Source organism: Nyctereutes procyonoides, unplaced genomic scaffold, assembly GCF_905146905.1.
Source record: "Nyctereutes procyonoides isolate TBG_1078 unplaced genomic scaffold, NYPRO_anot_genome, whole genome shotgun sequence".
In the NCBI taxonomy this organism is placed as follows: Eukaryota; Metazoa; Chordata; class Mammalia; order Carnivora; family Canidae; genus Nyctereutes; species Nyctereutes procyonoides.
The window spans coordinates 7,836,639-7,861,553 of NW_026575159.1; the positions used below are offsets into that span (position 1 = coordinate 7,836,639).

The window sequence follows — 24,915 nt, forward strand, 5'->3', positions numbered from 1 at the left end:
GTCAAAACAGACATTAAATCACTAGAACTTGCACATCTCAAAGTCCTAAATATAAATAATAATTCAGTAAATTGAGGGATACATTATTTCGCAGAGAACATAAGAGGCTTCCCTACTCTCTTCCTTAGGATCTTAGCCATTTTTTTTTCCTACTAACTCATAGAATTACTTTGTACATTTTCATTATTTTGCAATTATTTGCTTCTTTTCTTTGTTTTTTCTATAGGGTGAAATTATTTCATTTTTTCCTCTCTTTCCACAGAGCCTTCCTAGCACAAATTTTGGCACATATAATCATTTTTGTGAATGAATGTGGATTTTTAGAGGCAATTATCTCAAGGAGACAACTGAAAAAGAAACTAAAATAATGCTGAAGAGAAACTGATGTTTATGAAACAAAAAAATCTTCAGGAATATCCTGTATGGATCAATTTGTGATAGTTCCATTTGGATGAAAATATGTTAAAATAAGGCAAATGTAAACAGCTTCAGAAACAGAGCCAAACAAGAAGTTAGAGTCGTTAACTCAAATCCCGACATATGTGAGATATAAAGGATACATGGTCAAGCAAGTCACTCTTTCAAACACAGAAGCAAAAATGGCAGAAGCAGTAACTTTACATTTCCAGAACACATTACTTTACATGGATCTGCATACTTAATAGTGCACACAGAGTGTCCTTGCTCAAAAAATTATAAGTTTGCATGTTTTTTATCAGACATAATATTCAGTTTATCATTCAAATTGCAGCCACTTCTGAGTTTTACCATATACCATTTATCAAAATAAAAATGGAAATCAACCTCTCTTTTCAAGGTTTATTACCAAATTCATCCTTCCTTAATTTGAATGTTCTATAAATGTGGTTGGCAATTGCTGGTGATGAGGTAAAATGGAGATTTTTTTTGTAAATTAAGATAATTTATAATACTTTGCATTGTAGATGAAAACGCACATGGACAATAGTATATAAGCTACAAAGCAAAACATAATTTAGTCCAATTTGGTAGAATTATTGTTGCTTATTCATAAATATTCAGATATGTCTTATCTTTATAGAAACATTCAGCTGCCAGTCTTTTCATTGAAAAGCTCAAATATTTGAAACTGACAATTAAATAAAAATGTGTATGAAAAATCACATATATTATAAATATTCACCATTCCTCATGAAACTTGATACTCTGATGAAATGAAAATTTCTAGAGCACAAAATGAACTGAAAATCTCCATTACCTAAATCCTTTCGACTTAATGAATAACTTTTAAACTGAGATTTAATTCCTTTCCTGCCACAATTAGTATCAGGATTTCTAATTTATTTTTAAGTCATTATTTGAAACCCACAAAAGAATACAAAGGATAACATAACAACTTCACTATCTGGCTCTATCAGATTCTAGTATCACAGTTGCTTCAGATTAATATTATTTCAGATTAGTTTTCAGATTAATATTCATATTGATTCATATTCACATAATATTAAGAAATAAGTATTATAAAACAAGCTAAAGCTCCTTTGTTTCCTTTCCAATTCTTTTCTGAGCTAGCAAATATTCTGAAATAGTGTATTATTTTCATACTTATCTTATATTCTATCACATATCTATATGCCTATAGACAATACATAGTATGTTTTGTATTTATACATTTTTTAAGATTTTATTATTTGACAGAGAGAGAACGAGAATGAACATGAGTGGGGGGAGGGGGCAGAGGGATAGCAACAAGCAGACTCCCTGCTGAGTAGGGACCCTGAAAATGGGGCTTGATTCCAGGACCTTGAGATAATAACCTGAGCCAAAGTCATGCACTTAACCAACTGAGCCAATCAGGTGACCCACAAGTATTTTTACATTTTATAAACTATAAAAGTATTTTAAAAATTCTTCTGAGACTGTATTCTTGCCCAGCATTATATTTTAACCTTTAAACACATATACATTTTATTCATTTTAACTAGTCTGTGGCATTCCATTAGAAACATACTCCAAAATTGATTTATTTATTTTCCAACTGATGGGCATTTACATTGTTTCTAATTATGCCCTGCTACAAAAAGGCTATACTTTTTTGGTCTCCTTTTGGACATGTTGCAAACATTACTATTCCATGTAGGTATCCAGAGTACATTTTGTCCTAAAATTTCATCAAAATCTGCTAATCCGTCTGCCTTAGCCTACTGAAAGATAAGTGGTTGAATTTCTACCTCAACATAATTTCTGTGCAATTTATTTATGAGCGATAGCTGTGTTTTCACATGGGGTAATGTCAGTCAGTGGAACACTAGTATAATAAGGCACATGGCCTACAAATATAAATATTTGAAAACTCAGTCTTTGAATGTAAGTCAGCATTTCTGATGGAATTTAAAACAAGATCTTTATATGCTTTATTTTTTTGAAATTCAGTTAAAATGTAAATATGTATTTAATATTGCAAAAAGATACATTTTAGAGTATTTATTGCTGAGTGAATATATAGTAGTTGTACAGACCAAAAGAAAGAACTTCCAAATTTTTAAATAAGGAGAAAGGTTGGTAATAAGGGAATTGAGAAAGCATGTTGGCTAACTATGGTAAGGGATCATATCCATTCTGAAAGTAAAAACAATTTGAAGTTTAAATTAAATTAAAAACAATTTAAACTTTAAATAATAATGCAAGGAGATAAATGAAGATTTTTCTACCATCATTTTCATCTGTATGGAATTCTTTGGTGAATTTGAGTCATAATACTTTAATAGAATATAAGAATTATATTTAATGTTCAATTATTCAATTCTACTTAGGCTATGAATCTTGCAAGAACAAGTCTCATTTTAGAATTTTATTTATTTATTTATTTATTTATTTATTTATTTATTTATTTATTTATATTTTAAAGATTTTATTTATTCATGAGAGAGGCAGAGACATAGGCAGAAGGAGAAGCAGACTCCCTTCGGGGAGCCTGATGCCAGAACCCAATCCCAGGACCCTGGAATCAAGCTCTGAGCCCAAGGCAGAAGCTCAGCCACTGAGCCACCCAGGTGCCCCTAGAATTCTTTATATTTAAATGATGTATACAAAGTAGAATGTCAACTTTGCCACTTTAAAATTTGCAATTAGGAAAAAAATGAATAATATTTGCAAGAAGGAAATTGTCCACAATATGTGCAACACCTGTGATAATCCTCTTTGATTTAGACATAATGAAGAAAATAATAGGAATAAAGAGAAGAAAGTATTAAAGGACTACACATTCCTTTATTCTTACTAGTCAATTTAATAAAAAAAAGGCACACACTTATTCTTCACTAGTCAAACTCTATGAAACATATTAATCTCTGAAACCACAAACTTTATAAGAATGTTTTAAAAAAAACAATCCTTTCAGTTTTGAGTATGTAGAATTTAAACATTTAAACAACCAAAAGTTTGTGGAAGTGATTGCTATGTGTTTCCAACTAGGGGATTATGAAATGTGGTAAAGAATCCTTTTTCTTTTTTAATTGCTGATGCTCTAAATACTATGTATAAAGTTCTGAGTAGAGATCATTACTCACAGACTTTCCTATATTTTAATCTGTTAGGCATGAAAAAGTGAGTGATATTTTTAAATGTGCTAGTTTGTGTCTTGCACATCATACATTTGTACATCATTCTGGGATGGTGAGATTCAGCTTTGCCTGAACATTAATTTTTAATCATCAGCCATTTGGTATTTGGCCAAAATGTATAGTTGGTACATGCTAGAAACATCCAGGAATGAAATTTTACTAGACATTGCCAAATTACTCTCCTAGGTGACATTACCAACTTGCATTCCCCAAACTTAAAAGAGTTTCAGGTTCTTCAAATTGCCATCAGTGCTTAGTATTGTAGAGTTTTTAAATTTTTAGTGACTTCATGAATGTGTAATAACATATTATTTTAGATTCAAATTTTATTTCTCAATTTCTATTAAGCATTTTTTTTTGGTTTGTTTACTGCCTACCCAAGGCTTCTTTAATGTGAAATTTTCTTTTTTTCTTCTTATTAATTTATAGGATACTTTTCTATAGAGTTTATATTTTTCTGTTACATATATTGTAAATATTTTCTAAAATAGCTCATCTTTTTACTTTGTTTATGGTGTGTTTTGCTATAGAGGCATTTAAAATATGTATGATGACTGGGAGTTCAGGAAAATACAAGCCACTTAGATACTTTGAATTGCTAATATACAAGGAATAGATACATCTTTATTCCTATTATATTGAGGGGGAAATATAAGAAATGAAGACAGAATGAAGGTCAGAACCCCTGCTGGGCTTTTCAGGAAATCCTGGAATTCAGGGAAGCTGCTGCCTCTAAAACCACCTGCTAACACCACACACCTGTCTGCGGTGCCATAGACAATAATGGCTTCTCCATCCATTCCACATCTTGGCTCTCACAGGATTGCCTTTAATTGGCAGAATCTAAGTAGACATCTTCACTAACCAGAGTATGGGAAATACAGCTGCCAGGTTTTTAGTCCTTACACTTCAGGGAATTGCTTAGAAGGGCAGAGATGCTACTGACTATTGATAGATTTTTGCTTCTATATCTTGTTTTAGAAATCTTACTCCACCTTAAAGACATAACTATCCTAGGCCCCGGTTTTTTCTCTAAATATTTTAATGTTTTGATACTCACATATAAAACTTCAATCCTCCAGAAATTAATTTTTATGTAAAGAGTAAATCAGTAGGTCTTTAGATATTTAAATTCAAAATTTACAAAGCTTTTGGGATGTCAAACTTATAAAAATGAGAGTGACTATTCCATCATTCTACTATGAAGAACTATCTAATATTGCCTATGTAACTGACAGATAATCAAGAAATATCTAATATTTTAGTTAGAATATCTTATATTACATAATGCAGCATTCACTAGTACTTCCTTTATTACCCGTTAACTCCAAGTTTTAAAGAGTAAAGGAAATGCCAAATGCATCTGGTTAGTGCTTTATAGGACATAGAACCACATAGAATAACTATGTTGCTTCCTTGTAATTTACTTATTCTCTACTTGCATTTACATTAAATAATTATATCCAAAGAATAAAGTTAGAGTTAATAAGTCATCTGATTATTTTTCATGATTAACACTGCCAACAACATACTGGTAATTATATTAAAGTGTTTAAATAAAGATAATTTACTATGTATTTATAGGGTTAGTGCACAGGAGGCATCACAAATTAGCTAATGTCTTTCATTAATTTGGATATAAAATTTGAAATGGGCATGTTCCATGTGGATTATTGAATCATTTCAAGCAACAAGACTGGAAGGCCATAAGGGTCCAAATATAGCTGAACTTTTCCCTTGGGATAATGAACATTTCTCCAACAGGCTTTTTAGTAAGTTAACTGTGCAGAGGTGATAACAAGAGACCACAAATAGTGTCTAATGGTTGGGCATCATGACATTTACCAGATCAGCTTTTGAGAAGACAAGGCTATAATTCATCCAAATCAGCTTTTGAGAAGACAAGGTGTGATTTAGTTCTGTAATGGATGGTTGTTTAAAATACTCAATTACTTTCTACTGAGTGAAAGTGGGATAACTACAAATGAATAGAGCTAAAAGAATCTGCAACAAAGCATAACTTCAAGAAATAAAATCTAAAGAGTACACAAACAACACAAAAGACACTAGGTCCAAGTTAGTTCCTCATTGTAAGTTTAGCCAATAAGAAACCTTTCTGAGTCTCAGGCGTAAAATGACAAAAGTGTCTTTGGAAAGAATTGCATTTACTTTTTAAAATATCATTTGCTTTTACATTTACATTAACAATTAAAAATAATAAATCTATGGAATTCCAAATATAAAATATCCCAAACTTGGGTTGGAGATAATGTAGTATGATGAGTAAGAGGCAGAGCCCTTCAGTCCAATTTCCATATCTGTACTTAATAGCTATGTGATCTTGGGCAAGTAGCAACACTCTTCTGAGCTTCGTTTTCCTTTTTTTTCTGAGGATAATAATACCTTCCTCATAAGGTTATGTCTTATAACTAGGAGATAGTAGATAAATGTTAGCTATTATTTTTTAACTCTAATAGTTAAAGATACAATAATGTTGAAAGGTTTCTCTGCATCTTTTAAGTAAAACCCAAACCCCTCACTATAGTCCACCTCACTGCTGTCTAGCTTCCACTTTTTTCATTTTGTCCCATTTTCCTTGCTCATTCAGTTGTGACACACAACTCAAGCTCAGGCCTCTCTTAAGCCTTTGCACAAAATGCTCTCTCTCTTTCTGGCACCCTCTGCCCACAGATCTGTGTGTGGTTGTGCCTTCTTATAATTCCAATATCAACTCAAGGAATACCTCTTCTGAGATGGAATCCCTGAACAAGCTAGCTATAGTAGCCCCATCTCCTATACTGTCTCTCCTATTGACCAGTTAGAAATTATTACTAAATGCAGTTCTCTCATCCTGTGTTCACGTTGTCTTTCTTTTCTGTCTTTTCCCTCTAAAAAGTTAGCTCCATACGGGCAGGAACTTTGTATTATTCATTGTTCTCTTTATCCCCAGGGCATAAAACATTCCAGGAGGCAAAGACAAACTATGTTTCAATGAATAATTTCCACAAAAAAAAATGCAATTACAGTATAGGAATAAAAGAGAAGAAAAGACATATGACTAAAGAGAAATGACATTTCTACAACTGGTCTTCAGTGAGAAAAATCCAGTGCAAGACACCAGATTTACAAATGCCTTCTTGAAATGTGCATTGAGGGGCTGAGGAACTCTGGTCGGGGTATCCTATCCAGGTTTTGCCAAGTTCTATTATAGAGTGATCCAGAGCAGAGTGATGTTTTAAGAAGGATACTATATTGATATTTTAGTTTCTGATCTGTTCTTCCAACTTTAGAAGGAGATAGTAATTTTCTCTCCCTTTACTCCCCTTCTCCCTCAAGCAAATGCAGCTATGCCTTTAGGGGTTGCAGGGAAATTGGCGACTAATTTGTGTTGTAAAATATGCCTCCTCTATATCTTTATTTGGGGTAAGTTTCAGATTTCTCCAGGGCAAGAATAGTTGATAGCCATTATTTTGAAAAGAATGGAAGAATGGCCTGACTCAAGGAGGGAGTTAATTCTGAGAAGCTGAGTAGTGGGATTGATTCCCTAATGGTAGTTAAGATTTAACAAAGTTTATCATGCCATTTTATTCTCAACCAGTGTAGCTATCTAGGTTTCATTTTGTTTTTGTTTTTGTTCTTTTTAAAAATATGTTATTTATTCATGAGACACACACACACACACAGAAAGGCAGAGACATAGGCAGAGGGCGAAGCAGGCTCCCTGCAGGGAGCCTGATGTGGGGCTCAATACTGGGACTCCAGGATCACACCTTGAGCCAAAGGCAGGGGCTAAACTGCTGAGCCAACCAGGGATCCCTCATCTTTTGCCTTATATGAGAAAAACAAATCCTGGTTACTTAGGCTATGGTCAAGTTTTCCATTACCTGAAACCAAAAGCAACATCTCAACTACTGTTTCCACTGGTCCATTTGCTACTCTTAATGATTCTATAATGAAAGGGCCAATAAGACAGTTGAAATAGGGCTCAGTTGGTTAAGCATCTCCCTTCAGCTTAGGTCATGGTTGGGGGGTCCTGGGATGGAACCTCTGCTAAGTGGGGAGTGTGTTTCTCCCTCTCCCCACCCCCCTTCTTATGGTCTCTCTCTCTCTTTCTCATTCTCTTTGTCTTGAATAAATAAAATTTAAAATAAAAGATAGTTGAAATAAAATGCACCTTAAAAAGTTCTGTCCTAAAATATTTCCTCATTTTTATCTCAGCCAAACATGTTTCTCTCCAACCTAAAAATGAAAAAAACAAAAAAACAAAAAACCAGGCAACCACACAAGTCAACAAAATAGAGAATAGAAAGAGAGAGAATGACTATCATTCGATAGGATACACGTCATTAGATAAGGGTGGTCATAAAAGGCCTGTTTGTGCTCACACTATAATTGTGAGGAGCTAGGCAAGTGTGATTTAATCCAAATTGGAATATTTGCTGTATTTGCCTTGAATGTGCTTAACATGGTCTTTCTAGTCTCTGTGCCTTTTTTCATCTTTATTCTCTTTTTGCCTGGTATACACCCCGCCATTTCTTTTTGTGACCCACCAACACAACCTTGAATACCACCTCATTCATGAATCCTTACTTGATCTGCCCAAGAGCCAAATTGTGTCTCTAATTCTTCCCTTTCTATCTCTAATTCTCTTGATGGGAATCCTGGGAACCCTCTATGTCACAAAAGGTTCTCTCAGATGTTTCAGAGGCAAAGTTCAGATAATTATAAGGAGGAACACAACACAGAATGGCAGGGTGGAATTACATTTAGAAATCACCAGATACAAGGATTCATACACAAAAACATGGGCCATTACATTTTTCCTCATGTTTGGGCACCTTAGCAAATTCTCTTATGTTCAAAAATTAATTACTATCTCTATGGAGTTTATGAATATTTAAAATATGTGCCCTTGTAGAATCTTCTTCTACAACACAAAAGCATTTTATAAAATCAGTATTCAGACCACGCATTAATTTACTAAGATAGGTAAAGACATGCAACTGAAGTAAAACTGACTAAAGACATTACGAGAGGAAATGGCCCCCTGAAGAAGCATGCATAATATGCTTGCAAAAAAGTGTAAAGACAGTACAGTGTGATACTGTACTGTTACATTAGTTGAGAACATAAACTACTGCAAAAGAAATGTTAAAAAGTAAGCTAACTCTGCCTAAAGGAGTCAGGGTAAGCACTAGTGGGGAAATATCAAAGATGAGTCTTAAAGTTCAAAGGCTCAGTGGATGCTTCAGTTTGGGGCACACCAATAACAATTGTTAACCTGGAAGGGAAAGCAGCCTGGCACAAGTGCTATGGCTGGAAATGAAAACATATTTGGAGGATGGGAATAAATTTTTGTCAAAGCTAGGAAATTTGTGATTAGTTATTAAGGTAATTTCAGATATGTAGAAAGATTGCCATTGTCAGAATCAGAAGTAACACCTTGGAACAATTACAATTAATGACAGATGTGTTACTACTTCCAAGACCCTCTCCAAAAGGGGTTCAGAATACAGTTGTTGTTTCAGAAAAGCAGGGAAACCTTCACTGACCTGGTGATATCCACAGACAACTTGGAAGTAGGCTATATATTTTAGTTCCAGATCTGAGATGGAAACATTTTGGTTTTAGTCCTGGGACTAAAAAATATTAATAGATATTTATAGATGTATATCTACCCTTTTAAAAAAGTAATTGCTTTTATATTCTCTTTCCAATTCCATTTTTCCATCTCCATAATGACACACATTCTATAATGAACAACCAGAGTCATTAAGAAGAGTGATTTCAAATATTTCCTTTTTAAGATGTCCTTTTTGACATGTGGGAGCTCATACCAATGACAATAAAGTCAATAATTTCACTTGTTCCAGACACTTACCACCCCACACAATTTTAAATGCAGGTATGTCCTACAATGTCTAGTTTCTTTGCATCAAAAATCTCAAGTTACACAGAATTTAAATATCTGGAAAGGAAATCTAGTTTTTTTTTTTTTCCTATGAAACCCATTAACATTTTAGACGAGGAGAAATGCAAAACAATGCAGAGCAAAGGGAGATCATTATGTAAACATTAAGCCATGACTTGAAAAATCTCAGCAACTCTGTTAGAAGACAGAGTGGAAAAGAAAAGCAGACTTAAAAAAATGTGCCCTTCTGAGCAGATCACACCAATTATATTTGAGCACAGGTCTCAATACTATTACTTTTAAAATATCACATAGTAATAATATCTGTAAACACAACTTGCTTGGATTTTCATTTGTCTTTGAAGTAGTTCATAAAAAATTCATTGTACACAATAGTTCCCAGGATTTAAAAATATGAATTCAACGTTCGTTTTGTTAATTTAGGTTTTGTTATGTTAATGATGTAACAATTCTAGCACAGGTAGAAAAAAGCCTTGAAATAAACAGGGAGCAAGAGTAATCTCTTAGTTATACAAATCAGATTTTTAAGTATAATACAATTTTAGCATAATATACTCTCTTGTCTCCTAGTTCTCATACCATTAAGAAAGAACATTTTCATAAACAATACTTTGACTCAAATTCCCTTTAAGATTTCATGTGAATATCTTTCTAATTTCCTAGTTTCCATAATAGTTTCCATTTATCTGACTTCTTGAGAAAACTATAGGGGTCATTAGATTTTTTTCAAATATTCTAAAAGTAAAGATTTCTGAATATTGCTACTTAATTTATTTTGCTAAATTTAAATGAATAGTCTAAACTTCCAAGAATTGATTTGATCTGATTACAAATTTATTTTACACACAGTCAGTAACCATCCCAGTTTTACATGAGCTCTAATTTCTTAGTGGACTATCTTAAGAGTAAAAACTCAATAAATATATTACCTGAATATAATTTATTGTTGAATGATGTAATTGGTCTGTTTCTTATGGCACTGGTAAAATAAATTCATTTTATTTACATAACAATTGATATAATCCACCAACTTATGGTTCTCAGTCTGTTTTTTTTTTTTTTTTTAAGATTTTATTTATTTATTCATGAGAGACACACACACACAGAGAGGCAGAGACACAGGCAGAGTGAGAAGCAGGCCCCACGCAGGGAGCCCGTCGTGGGACTTGATCTCGGGTCTCCAGGATCACACCCTGGGCGGAAGGCAGCACCAAACCTCTGAGTCACCAGGGTTGCCCCATGGTTCTCAGTCTTTGAACTTCTACTTATTTAATTATCAGAATAGCCAGCTGGAGTGTAATGCAATAGTTGTGTATGAATTTATTTTTAATAAAGCAATTCAACACAAAAGCAAAACAAAATAAAAACTTAATTCTAATGTAAACTCATCTGAAACCATCCAGTTATCTTTAATGACTGTCCAACATATAGTTACCACACACTGAAAGCATGGAATTATCATCTATTGAAGAAATTGATTATATTTTTAAAATATTGGATGAGGAGAATACTTTTATTTTAAAAATACATAAATAAATGACTTAATCATTCTGAACCTTAGTTGTTTCAACTATGAAACTGCAATACTTACAATACCTGTAATTTATGAAATTGTTGTTAAGGTCATATAAAATCATATGTAAAAGGTAGTTCTAAACTTCAGATTCATGATCAATAGTTGGGTGTTACTTTACCTGGTAAATTGCAATTATTTAATAAGTACTCAGCCACAGTGTTTGGTCACTTTTTTCTTCCCAAATACTTACTGGTATAGACAAGTTGAAAACCTTCATCTGTCCCTTCAGAATCAGAATTAAATTCTAGCCAGAGCTGATTTGAAGTACTGCTAAGTGTCAATCCTCGCATAGATGCACCAGTAAATGCACCTAATAGATGAGTCGTTTTATCTTTTCCATCATAAATCTGCAAAATATTATTAAAAATGTAAACGTGCCAATAATAACCAATTCAAATCATGTGTTTATATTTATGAAAAAGAAATTATCGTACTCCTCCCAAATCAGATCACTCATGTTCCCCAAGGACAATTACTATATTAATTCCTATATATATCAAGACAAGAAAGTTAGAATCCACATGGATAATTTTCAAATTCCAAGCTAAGTATACCATAAGTACACATATCATACAACTTTTGATCTTATAAAAATAATGCTTTTTTATGAAACGTGTTAAAAATTGAAAATATCTACAAATAGCTGATTTTCAAGGTTAGTTGGTATTTTTCTGAAACTTGCTTTAGGGGTCAAATACTTGTTTTTCTAATAACATAATTAGAAATTATATAATTAGAAATAATTTATATAAACATACTTGCTTCTTTCGCAACTTCTATAATTCACCTACTTCCTTTAACTTAACCATTTTCAACATGTAAAAAATATTAAATGAGTAACAAATGTTTTTAAAAACTAATTTAACAAGACAAAAATATACAAAACAAAATTTATAAGCTCTCAAACATCCCTGTGTTATTCTCATTCTTCTGAGGTATAACTTCTCATTATATTCTAATTTGCTTTTCTTTTATCAGTCATTATAGACATCTCTCCAAGTCAGTAGATACAAATCCTGCCTTTTGAGAGCTGTGCAATATTTCACACAGTTACATTACCACAACTATCATTCCCATATTAATAATTTTGAGTTTTTTGTTACTAAGAGAAATACTGAAATAAATACTTTTTACATATAACTCACCTTTCTTAATAATACTTGTATTTTCATAAGAAAGTTTTCAATATATGAGATTTTTGAGCTAACATGTTCATATGTAGCCAGATCATTCCCAAAAAGTGTATAGAAATTAAATGGAAGATTTACCAACATTTCCTGATACCATCTTTTTGCCCTTAAGGCATGTACTTTCAATGGGATACTTATTCCCCACTCCCCCAAGGCAGTGAAAATTGGTTCTTGCATGTGATAAAGTCTTATATTACACTAATTAGTCTTTTATTAATCATTACAATGATTAGTAGTGCTACCAAATCACTCTTTCTGACCAATTTTATTCCATAGTATTTAGTTTTATAGGGCTGGGAGCTCATTAGGTGAGTGATAATGAATAGAAAAAGTTGAGAAATGCTGCCCAAAAGTTACTTATCTCCTGCATGAAACTGCATTACTTCTAACCTGATGTTAGTGTCAAAATTATATTGTTGAACTCCTAATCCAGTGACCTTCCCATTGCATCAGTGTTCCCCAAAAGTGGGATTCATCATGTCCATGTCATATAAGAGAAAGCAGTTACATGGTACACAATGGAACTTTCCATTATTATTATATTAACCTGCATGGTAGACTTTCTTTGGGCTAAATTTTTGGGTTCAATTTGATAATCCACATAGAAATTTTTTATAATTAACAAATGAAAATTCATGCACAATTTTTATGTATTTTTTCTTTTTTCAATTTATCTTTATCAGGTTTTAGTAATCAATTTATGTTAACTTCATAAAACAGACTGGGAAAATCTCACTATATTTCTAATATCTGGATTATTCAAATAAAATGAGACTTTTTATTTATAGGCTTAATATTTTTTCAATTCAAGAAAATATCTTTGGGTTTTCATTTTTTAAATACTTCTTGTCTATATTATCCTTTTATTTTCTACCTAGAATGTCTATTATCTTGTATTGTTTCTAAACCTGTATTGTGATACTCCTACATTTTCTCTTCTCATCTGTCTTTCCCACTGTAGTATAAAAAACTCTTCTATTGGATCTTCCACAGGAATAATTAGAGTTTCAGCAGTGACTATCTCTTTTTAGGGCTTCTAGCAAAATCTTAAATTTTAAAATCATTGGTCAAGTTCTAGGAAGTCTCTCCTCTCTCTTTCTCTTCACACTCTAATTGCATTATCTTAAGATTTACACAAAAGTTTAAATTAATTTTCAAATTTCTCTTAGTACTTCCACAGTTTGAATTTAATGTATACCACCTGTTCTATGCATTTAATTTGGTCTTTCTTCCCTCCAATTACTGAATTCCCCTTAAATATGTATCTATGTACCCTTAGATATTTACAGGATTATATTTATTATTGATATAGGATTTAAGTGTTATCAAGACTACAGATAAATTTTTATTTAACATGCTGTAAAAATGTAACTTGTACTCAAGGCCCTTGGGGTCCTCTTTGAACCACATTACCCTATGGCTTTTCTGAAAGTAATTCTGAAGTCTCTATTACCAGGACCTTCTGCTCTTTCCCTTGTGATTGAGGGAATCAGCAGCTTCCTATGCGCCTACAGGCTCCACTAGTTTATTTATCAGGACAGAGAGGGAGTAGAAATAGAGGGGTGGGGCAGAATTGAGGGCTAAACTCAAGCCAACATGGTCATGGAATTCCTAAAAGAAAACATTTTACATTCTCTCCTTTCTTTGAAAAGTCTTTCTGTTAACTAAAACACAACAACAGCAACAACAACAACAATAACAACAAAAGTAGGTTGACTGTTTAAGAGGATTTGCACTAGGTAGAGAGCTCCTTGGGCAAACTTCCTAATATTATAGGGAGAACCTTGAGTCCCACTGATGGGACTTACCAGACAAATAAGTTTCTGCTTCAGTTATCAGCAAGAAGTTACTTATCTTTAACAAAGCTGAACCAAATGTTGAGGTTTGTTAGCTCGGGAATTTTATTGTTTAATTACAAGAGTCAACTTCCTATTTCTTAAGAATAGTAATGGTAAAAACCAGTAGTAATTCAGAGACAAGGCAACACTTGCTAGAAAACAGACTTTTCTGTTTGTGAGTTTCAAACGTTCATTATTCTCAGAAGCTGCTTCTGAATACGTTTATTTTATAACTCTATATATGACATAGTTCACAAATTCTAAGTTTAGAGCTATATACTTACAACCAAACCATTTAACTTGCAGATCCAGTGGCTCTTATTTGTGGCTAATACTGCCTAGGTAACGCCAAAGAATATTTTCCTTTTATTTTCCTTACTTTTCACCAGCACATAATTTCATTCTTATGTTATATAAATCATTGTTTCTTGGATTCAACTAGTTTTCTGCTTTTATGTGTGGATAAACTTCATTTGTCAAAAATAGCCAAATAAATAATTAATTGATGCAAATGAGTAAACAGAAATTGGTTCTTGAATTCTTTTTTTAATTTTTTTAAAAGTCTCTCCTAATGTTTTTCTTAAATATTCAATGGTAATAAAAGGAAAGTTGAATCATAAGGAAACCCTCACTTTACACATGAAAATCATTTGTATATAACTTAATGTTTAGAAAGTACCAAAATTCAACTGACTTAGTTCTATGCACTGGATTAGGTACTGGGAATACAATTAAAAAAAAAAAAAGACATCATTTTTAACCTGAAGGAAATTTAAAGAATATTGTTTGTCCCAAGAGAAACATTTACACTATTTTTTAAGCTAGAAGAATACTTTTTTCTTTAAAAAAAAAAAAAACTGTCTTTAAGATATCATTTGAAAACTAATCATTGAAAGAAAAAGCATTAAAAAAAGAAAAAGCATTAAAAGGGCTGATTATATATATATATATATATATAAAATCTTAAGCCCAGCAAAGAGGATCTAATTCAGCACCCAAACTAAATAACTACAGCTTATTTAACAATGTAAAGTCAAAAGGCAGAAAACAACACAGAAATACCACTATCATCATAAAAGTAAAATGAAGTGTGATAATTCAACTATGAATTTTTAGAAGCTTGTATAAAGTTATTAAATCAAGATGAAAAGCAAGTTTTAATTAGCAAGACTTCAAAGGGAGAGTTTTATGGTAATGATCAAGCCAATGCTATTTAATTTGTGAATAAAATCCTTCAAATGTATTCAAGGACATATGGAAGCATAATGGCAACAAGAAATGACAAAGCAATGTAGTCAAAGGCAAATTACTTTGGAAGTAGATATGGATGCAAGTATATAAATAAGAAAATACAACCATCAAAATGTACATTTCATTTAAAAGCAAATGTACACGGACATTAGGTGGCTCAGTCAGTTAAACATCTGCCTTTGGCTCAGGTCATGATCTTGGGTCCTGGTATCAAGTCCAGCATCAGGCTCCTGGCTCACTGGGGAGTCTGCTTCTTCCTCTCCTTCTCCCCTTCCCTCCATGCTACCTCTCTCTCTCTCTCTCTCTCTCTCTCAATAGATGAATACAATCTTTTTTAAAAAGAATAAATTTATAGTACAGAGTGGTTATACTAGGTCTTACCCATAGAACTTTTATTTGAGATCATTACTTTTCATATCTCTGTTCTGATTAAAGTCAGGATCTTTAAGTATGCTTTTATTTGGAGCTCTTTTCTTTTTTCACTTTATTATTATTATTTTCAGCACAGGTCTTATATCCATTTGTTTTCCAAAATTTACAAATCTAAAAAAGAATACAGTAACTGAAACTTTATTAAACTTTATTATATTTTTTTGTGTTAGAAATGAGACGATTCTGGTATTCCCCACCGAAATATTCTGTTACTTAGCACCTAATTCAGATACTGAAGACTCACTTTAACATCAAATTTAGAATTTCAGGTTTATTTAACAATTAATATCATGAAAGCCATTGAGGGATTTTGTAACATTAATGAAACTCTGATGAGGCTCACATTCGTCAAATGGTTGTCATTAACCTGGTAATCTTATAATAGAACAGACTAGAACTTAATGTTGCCGTGTTTCAGTTATCAAACCTTTGATAATGGATCAGGGCCTGAAATTAATTTTGGTGTACAGACACTCCTAGATCTGGAAGGTCAAATCCTGTTATAATGAACTGCTTATCAACACTCAAAACTGTGGGTTTTGTTTATAATAAATGCATGATTAGAAGGCATATTCTCAGTCATTCCTCTAATGAATTCGCAAGTCAGATGTTATCTGAATCCAAGAACAAAAAGTACATAGAAAATAAAGTCAAAAGAGAAAAATCATATACGTACATATCCATAATCATACACACCTGCAAATTATTCCTGTTCATGGATATTAGAATTTTCATTTCTGCTGCTTGTTTTATAAATTGATTTGGAAATTTAAATAAATTATTTTTCAAATAAGGTGAGTGAAATGTCAAAGTTTGAATGAAAAAAATTGTTTTACAATGCCTTATCAAAAAGGACAATGTTCCAAACTTTATGCTCTCTGGAATAAAATGAAACAGAACAGAGAACTTTTGTTCATACTAAAATATTTATGTTTTTGAAATAGTTGTGTAATGCATACTCAATTATAAGAGCTAATATATTTTAGTGAAGGAGTTTGAGACATGATGAAGAGTGAGCTTTTCAGGAGTTTAAGCTCTGATAATATAACAGAGTTGAAGTTCCAATTCTACCTTTAAAGCTGTATGGTCTGTCACAAATCATTTCACTCCTGTTATCCTCAGTATGGGAAAGAATGAAGGATTTTATGCAGCCTAATACAGCACTCATAACAAATAAATATTTAGAGAGTGTTTTTGAAGGAAGAGATAATAAAGGATTACCAGTGAACAAGCAAAGCTGGCAGATATGTGTGGTGGACATATGAGATCTCCAGTATGCTAGGAAATGTTTAACAACCAGCTTTCAAACAAATAGAATTGGTGGATGTATATACACACACATTTTTTAAAAAACTTTTCTTTACATAAAGAGAGGTTGGAAAACTTTTTTCTGAAAAAGAATTAGAAGATATTTTAGACTGTTTGGGGGATAATATCTCTGTCATAACTACTCAATACTCCACTGTAGTACAAAATCAGGTACAGATAATATGTAAATAAATGAACATGATTTTCTCTTAGTAAAATTTTATTTATAGAGATAGGTGTCAAGACCAGTTTGGCCCATAGACTGTTTGGGAATCCCTGCTTGCAACTTACAAACAGCAAAAAAATATACAATATCATTACTGCATATTCCATAGAGCTAATTGATTCTTATAGTATAGTTTCAGTTTTTTTTTTTTTTTGCCAAATTTTTGTGTCTGCAACTTATAATTGCAACTGACAAACAAGAGTGGTTCCTAAATGAATATTGCTTGATATTTTTATGTTAACAAGATCAAAGTAAAGCAAAGTTAAAATAATGTTATATTAGAAAATCATATCTGTAAATGACAGAAGCAACTTCTTGGCTAAATTGAGTATTAGTTTTTAATTCTAGAAAATAAATACTCTCTAAAAATAAATATTCTCAATATTTTTGTGTTATTCACAATGGAATGGCTATAGACACAATCCATTCTTAAACTCAAGTATAGATGATAAGTAAAGCAATAGATCAAGTCAAGATCTGTAGTGTTCGTCATTTTCTGCAGTGTGATTTCTCCTTAGTATTGCTGATATCAAGCTATCAATGTGACATCTCTGTATGCAGAGCTGGGAAAGGATGGACACTCTGCACAGTATTTCCACCATAGAGATATAATATACATAAATCATCTAAAAACATAGTAATGATAAAAGTAATAAAATAATTAGGAAATTAAAAGTTGTATTTGTTACCTTTGTTTTTAATATAACTTAATTATAATATAATTGTAATATAATTTAATTAAATTTTTAATAGTGGCTATGTTTAACAACCAGTTCACAAAATTACTAACAATTTACCAGTAGGTTCTCACAAGAAGTATTCCAAAGACTAGCACATTGGTTAGGAAATATGCTTGAAAATAATACATCTTAAAAAACAACAACAACATTTTAATAACTTTTTGATCATACTGCTAAAAGAATGGTATTAGTGTTATTAATCAAATCCTTCAACTATCTAGTTTCTCATAAATGTAACAATTCTCTTAACTCTTTCTTTCAGACTCTCAAAACCAGTATTAAGTTATTTTACTGACTCTTCTCCATTATCATCCATTCTGTTTACATTTTGCATAAGATATAGGTCTTTACACAATACTGAGTGTAGTCAAAAGATTGCCTTGAGTTTTGTCCCTGCTACATTCCCTTATCTAAACATAGTGCTTAATCTTTTTCTGAAAAGAAAAACAAACATTACAACAACAAAACAGAGATAATATTTCTGATTGCTATTCAGCTTTTGTCTTATTAGGCTGACAAGGCCAATTACTCATTGTTCCTTGTTTAGAGTGTTCACATAATAAATACCTCCTATAAATTTTAATTGAAATAACTAATTAAATTACATATTTTGAGTGAGGTTTTAGAAGGTTAGTATTCTTGCCCATTGAAAGGAACAACACCAAGGGAAGTTATATTAATAATTCCCAAACCTGGTGGTTATCAGAGAATCTGGAGAGCTTCATAAAAATCCACAGTTCCAGGTACAGACCAAATAAAACAAGTTGTCCCCAGATCTGCTGAATCAGAAAATCTGATAGTGGTGCCAGGAATAAACTACCTAGTGGAGTCAAATGATTAGCTACATTTGATATCAACTTTATTAGTGTGGTTGTATAAAAATAAAGTAGTTTATAGAAAGAGGAGAGAGGGAGAAAGAATGGATAGGTAACTGAGCAGGCATCAGCCTGGATGGTGAGCTCTTAGAAAGTTGTGTGTGTGTGTGTGTGTGTGTGTGTGTGTGTGTGTGTGTGTGGCTGTAGATAAAGTTAAAACACACCCATGTAAAGTTAATACACACCCATGCTTTTATTATTGCTGTTTTAGTTTCAGTCAGAATCTAATACAGTGATACTATTTAGTAAATGAAACCAGAAAAAAGTCCTTTCTAAACCTTTATACTCCTATAAAGATTACAAGATAATGTTATTCCAAAGAACATAGCCAATCCTACCATATAAAGAAAAGCAATGCTTTTAAATTCTCTCAGTCAAGGGGCAGAGGGTCCTACAGTGGAAATTTGTTTTACCTATTTCCTAGTCTGAATGGAGGAAGAGCTGACTGCACTAGACAACATTACACTAGGTGTAATATTGGAAAATGCTGAGATAGGGATGGGCTCTTATGGAATGGTTTGCAGTGAGGCAAATGACCCTGGGCTCCTTAGTCTTGGAAAATGAATCCTCTGTCCTTTGGAGAGCACATCTCTACTTGGGAATATCTAACTGTGCCTGTGTCAGTAGGTATTTTTGAACTAGTGGTCCATTAGATTAATGGGAAGAATAAGACAATATACAAGCATCTTACATCTTAAACTGGTGGAGAAATCATGAAGAAGATAGAGTTAGAGGTTAAAGTCCATCCCCAACTGTCTCTATACAGTGGCTTGCTGAAGTTATTTTGAAATAATAATTCAGAATAAACCCCAGGGAAGATTATCAGCAACAGGGGGTGTTCCTATTGTAATATTTAGTACATAATCTTTTCAACTTTGGGAAATGTGTCTTTATTCTGGGAAAGTTACAAATACCTTAATTGCTGGGGATATACATTTTCATCCTTTTGCTCATGAAAGAAAAATCCTTATTTATTTAAAAATCATTTTTTAAAGGGCCCTGAATTGAATTTTTCTGCCTTTCTTCGTCTCTCACCATCCCATGCACTCAACCATTCTCAGGGTAACACAGGTAACAAGTGAATGTTACCTTACTCCAAGGAAGCAGGAGATTAGTTAGAAATCACTCTAAGGAACACATTAGGGCTATTTTTCTATTTTTAAAAAGATTATTTATTTATTTATTTATTTATTTATTTATTTACTTACTTACTTATTTGAGAGAGAGTGAGGGAGAGAGAGAGAGAGAATGAGAGGGAGAAGGGTTAGTGGGAGAAGCAGACTCCCTGCTGGTGGGAAGCCCAATGTGGGCTCAGACTTGAGACTCTAGGATCATGACCTGAGCAGAAGGCAGACGCTTAACTGACTGAAACACTCAGGTGCTCCTACAGCTATTTTTCTAAAGGCATCATCTCCTATCTCAAATGAATTTTCCAATTAATAGACATCACTCGGCATGGAAAAGTAATAGATACTTTTCAGGCATCACAGAGAGTAAAGAAATATTTTAGGAAGAATGGTGGTAGTGTGGGGAAGCACTTCTTTACTATTAACTGATAACCATATGTTTTTTTGTTAGTAGCTAGTCTGTATCTTGATATATATTTTTCCCCATACATAGCCTGAGAAAAGAATAAGCATTGGTTCACTTCTATGTTTAGGCATCCCATTAATCTTAATGCTGACTCTAATTTAGCAAATAAAACTTATTTTAACAAGAAAACCCAAACAATGAACTGTAGGTTAAAGAGATTATAAAGTGAATTTCCGTTGCTTGTTGGGGGAAAGTGCAAAAAACAGGAATGGTCCTAAATTAACAATAATGTTGTTTACATTTAGGGAAATTTCCCACATCTATACAAACCCCAAAGCACACACTCCTGTTAGAGAACCATCAATTATCATCAAAATTATATTCTTTTCAAGAGAAAAAAATAACCAACACTCTTAAAATCACTGCTAAGCAAGGACCCTCTACCCTTGCCAATCTGAGATGTCACTTTTTTTTTTTTTTTTTAAGATTGTGAAAACAGAATTATGTTGAATTTCTTACCAGGTAAGGAAATCTTGATGAGTAGAGAAATTTATGCAATTATCTTAAAAATATATAAATTTGATGTTTACAGAAGGATTATTTTTATTCTACTTCTTCATATAAATTATATTTACTAAAACACTTTGGAAAATATGAATCAGCAAGTATGGAAATATTTATTTTCCTAACATTGTATCTTTTAAAAAAAGTGGGACCTTTGCCTATTTCAACTTTTTAGAATAAGTTTACAAATTCTACTCCTAATGTTTATTAATCTTCTTAATATTTGAAAAGATTTATTGATTTATTGATTTTAGAGCAAGAGAACGTGAGAAGAAGGGACAGAGGGAAAGAGAGAGAGAATCTCAAGCAGACCACACTCTGAGCATGATGTCTGATGATGGGGGGTTAGATCTCATGACCCTGAGAACATGGCCTGAGCTGAAACCAAGAGTCATATGCTTGACCTGCTGTGCCACCCAGGTGCTCCACTAAACGTTTATTATTAACAAAATATATTTTTGTTCAATAATTTATAGATATGAAGTAATTCATTTTATGTATTTATAAAATATAACATTTTTGTAGTCATAAATGCAAAAAAATCCATGTTATCAACAGAGATAACCAAATTATTTAATGTATACCAAAACAAATAAATCATCACTATATTTCTTACAGAAATAACCATTCCTGTGTTAATTATATTTTAAATACATGTCTCCTTGGAGATTAGAAGATATTTGGTTTGAAAATGTTATTTTGGTGTTACTGAAACATTAAAATTTATGTACCATAAAATAAAAATGAATATATTATAAATGGACATTGGAAACAAAACATTTACCTCAATGAAAATGATCATAGGAAAATGGGAAACGACGTATAATTGAAATCTATGATTGGCAGAATCAACTTACATTTGATCATACATATATATACACATTTATATATATTCATATGTACTGAATGATTAAAAATGATCAAAATACAAGTATTTCTGAGTCCACCTACCTTAAGAACATCTCCTTGTGCTAAATGAAATGTTCTGGCTGAAATATTGATTCCCTTTCCTGCTTGAACCTGAATACTATAAATGCATTCATGGTTGTTTTCATAGTTGAGTGGATAATTTGGAGAAAGCAAAATTCCTTCATTATTTGTTGCAGACGCACCACATTCAGCTGCAGATAAAACAGAATATTGAAGTACAGTTTAATAGAAAGCATTATAATTTGCAGGTAATGTAATGTATGGAAGTGTTAATGCATTTTACTCTAACTAGAACCTAACAGGAAAATAATGTACAGAATGGCTGTGTGTTGTAGATGACTCATTCCCTCTCAAATAATACATGGGAAGAAGGAAAACCTGTCCATGAACAGGACATTTGTACATAAATGGAAATATACAATAGCTTCAGTCATTTCCTCTTGCCCCAAAGATGAAAGGATAGGATGGAAAAGAATGGCAGCCCAAGATTTTCAGGATGTATTTTTAGTTTGTAGGTTTCTGATTAAATTTATAATTTATATCGTTTAAAGTCTTAAAGAAAGGTAAAGTGATCAATTTTATTTTAGAATTATTTTTATTCTATCTTTTTAGTTTTATCTTTTCTTGAATTTGACCCCTCTTCCTCCCAATAGTCAGTTTTCCCCTGGTCCAAGAACCTCAGGAACAAAAGGGAAATAAATACTACATCGCCTTTGAAAACTGATATAATGGGTAAAATCTGCTAACCAGCAATTGTAACAAACTGGGTACTTTTGGAAAATGTATCACATTTCCCAGGTTAAGCAACAAAGTAATTTAAGGGGTTCTCATATCAGTATATGGTTACTGATGACCCTCTGGATTAATCTAGGAAAATTTAATAATGGAATTTCTCAATTTTTTTTCAAATTTAACTTTAATTTATACTTTAAAAAGCTTGTGGCAATAGTACAAAATCAAACAAGTTCTTCTAAATTCCGAAACATATTCCTTATGTCTCAGAAATTCAATGAGTTCAGTTTTCCATCAGATCTAATAACTTGCTTCATATTATCATACCATAAGCCAAGGGAAGTTGTATTTTTCAAAGTTTTAACTTATCAAGAAAATAAAGCAAATCATTATGTTCCAGAAATAAGATTTTTAAAATAATTATTCATGAGAATAATCATGAGAATAATCATAGGAGGTATATAACAAGGTAAAATATAATGAATTGCTTTTAACTTTTAAATGCAATGTTTAATGCTTAAACATTAACAAAACTAAGGCAAAAGAAGAAAGCCTAATGAGAAAATGAAAATGATCAAAATGAAGCAGTCAGGATAACAACAACATAGTGTGAAATAATAATAAAAACCAATGATGTGTTGCTAACAGTCAACCAGTCACATGAACAACTGCCACACAATTGAGTTCCACTAAGTTCCTTTTAAAGTAGAAGAAAAAAAAAAACCTCATAAACTCCCAATATTGATTTAAATTGTTTTCATTTTAATGTAACGTAACCATGTGCAAACATAAAATAAGTCTCTGTGCTCTTAGCTGTACGCAATTATAATACCAAAACATGTTTTAAAATATAAGACTAAAACAGTAAAATCTTAAATAGCAACATGTATCTAATGTGACATAAGATTTCATTTTCCTGAAATTAAATTGCCCTTGGCAGTGTGGATAAGGAGCCGGCTGCTAGCATACAGGCATTTGGAGTTTGCTATGCCTTTAAGTACACGAGGCTATGTAATGATTCAATTCTCTCTCATCTTATCCCTCTTTATACTGCTGAGAAACTTTGATCTGTGTGGTCCAGTATGATGCCACATGGCCTTCACTTAGTGCCAGAGAATAATTTATATTTTAAATCTGACTCACTTCCTTCTTACTAGTTTATTTAAATCTAGGTATACTCGCAAGGAATAAAGACAAATTATCAGACCACCTGGATGACGCAGAATACACGTGTATTTTTTATCAGTTAGATTATTATTAGAAAATACACCCAGCTTCAACTGACATAGAATCATGGAGTTCTGAGAATACATTCTTTGATGCCAGCTTATGAAACACCAATGCCCTGACGAAGAGCTCAGGCTTTTTTTAGGCTTTTTAGTTTTTAGAATTAAGTTCTATATTCTACCTATATATGGCTTCGGCAAGTTATTTATTCTCTCTAAGCTTGAATAGTGCCATTATTACTGTGAAAATAATAATACCCACCTCAGAGAGATGCTTCGTTTGTATGCATGAATTGATAATATATGCAGAATATACATGTTGAGCATTTAGCTCAGTGCTGACATACAATAAAAGCTCAAAAATTAAAGCTGTCATTATGAATATTTAGGTGTAAATACTAAGGATAGCATTCTGCTCCACATACAGAAAAAGAGTTTTAGGATACTTACATTGTTCCCAGTGTGACTACCCAGGTGCACAAAGACATTTATGTATGTAAAAAGCCAGAGGACTCTTCATAATTTTGGAGAATCACTTATAATATTAAAATTATTTTAGTAACTTGTATAAACTGAACAAAACAAAATCTAGCCCTTCCAAGCAAAGCAATAAATTACTTCATTACCCTGGAAAATACACTAATAATTTATCACTAAGTTCTTAACATTTGAATAGATGGTAAGTGCTTTCTCCCATAAATATTGTTGGGTCTATATTGTTTTATTTATTTATTTATTTATTTATTTATTTATTTATTTATTTATTTGTTTTTATATTGTATGATTTAATGGAGATTTGCTTTTATATGAAAAATAACCTGCTTCTGTTTCATTTTAGTATTTCAGTTGGCTTAAATGGCTATAAATGATTTTCTAGTTGCTGAAATAAAATCAGGGCTTAAACCAGAATGGAAGTCTTAAGGAAGAACATTTGGATTAAGTTAGTACCTTTTGCATTTA

At 32.1% G+C, this 24,915-nt stretch overlaps 1 protein-coding gene across 3 annotated transcripts in view; it reads right to left on the bottom strand.

The window, feature by feature from the left end:
* Nucleotides 1-24,915, bottom strand: part of CSMD3 (CUB and Sushi multiple domains 3) — a 1,184,516-nt gene that overhangs the window by 303,661 nt on the left and 855,940 nt on the right. For all 3 annotated transcript variants that reach the window (XM_055314112.1, XM_055314111.1, XM_055314109.1), the window contains 2 exons: nucleotides 22,019-22,188; nucleotides 11,301-11,457 (listed from right to left, as the gene is read on the bottom strand). In XM_055314112.1, the coding sequence (XP_055170087.1) occupies nucleotides 11,301-11,457; nucleotides 22,019-22,188 (327 nt within the window). The remainder of the gene's footprint in view (nucleotides 1-11,300; nucleotides 11,458-22,018; nucleotides 22,189-24,915) is intronic.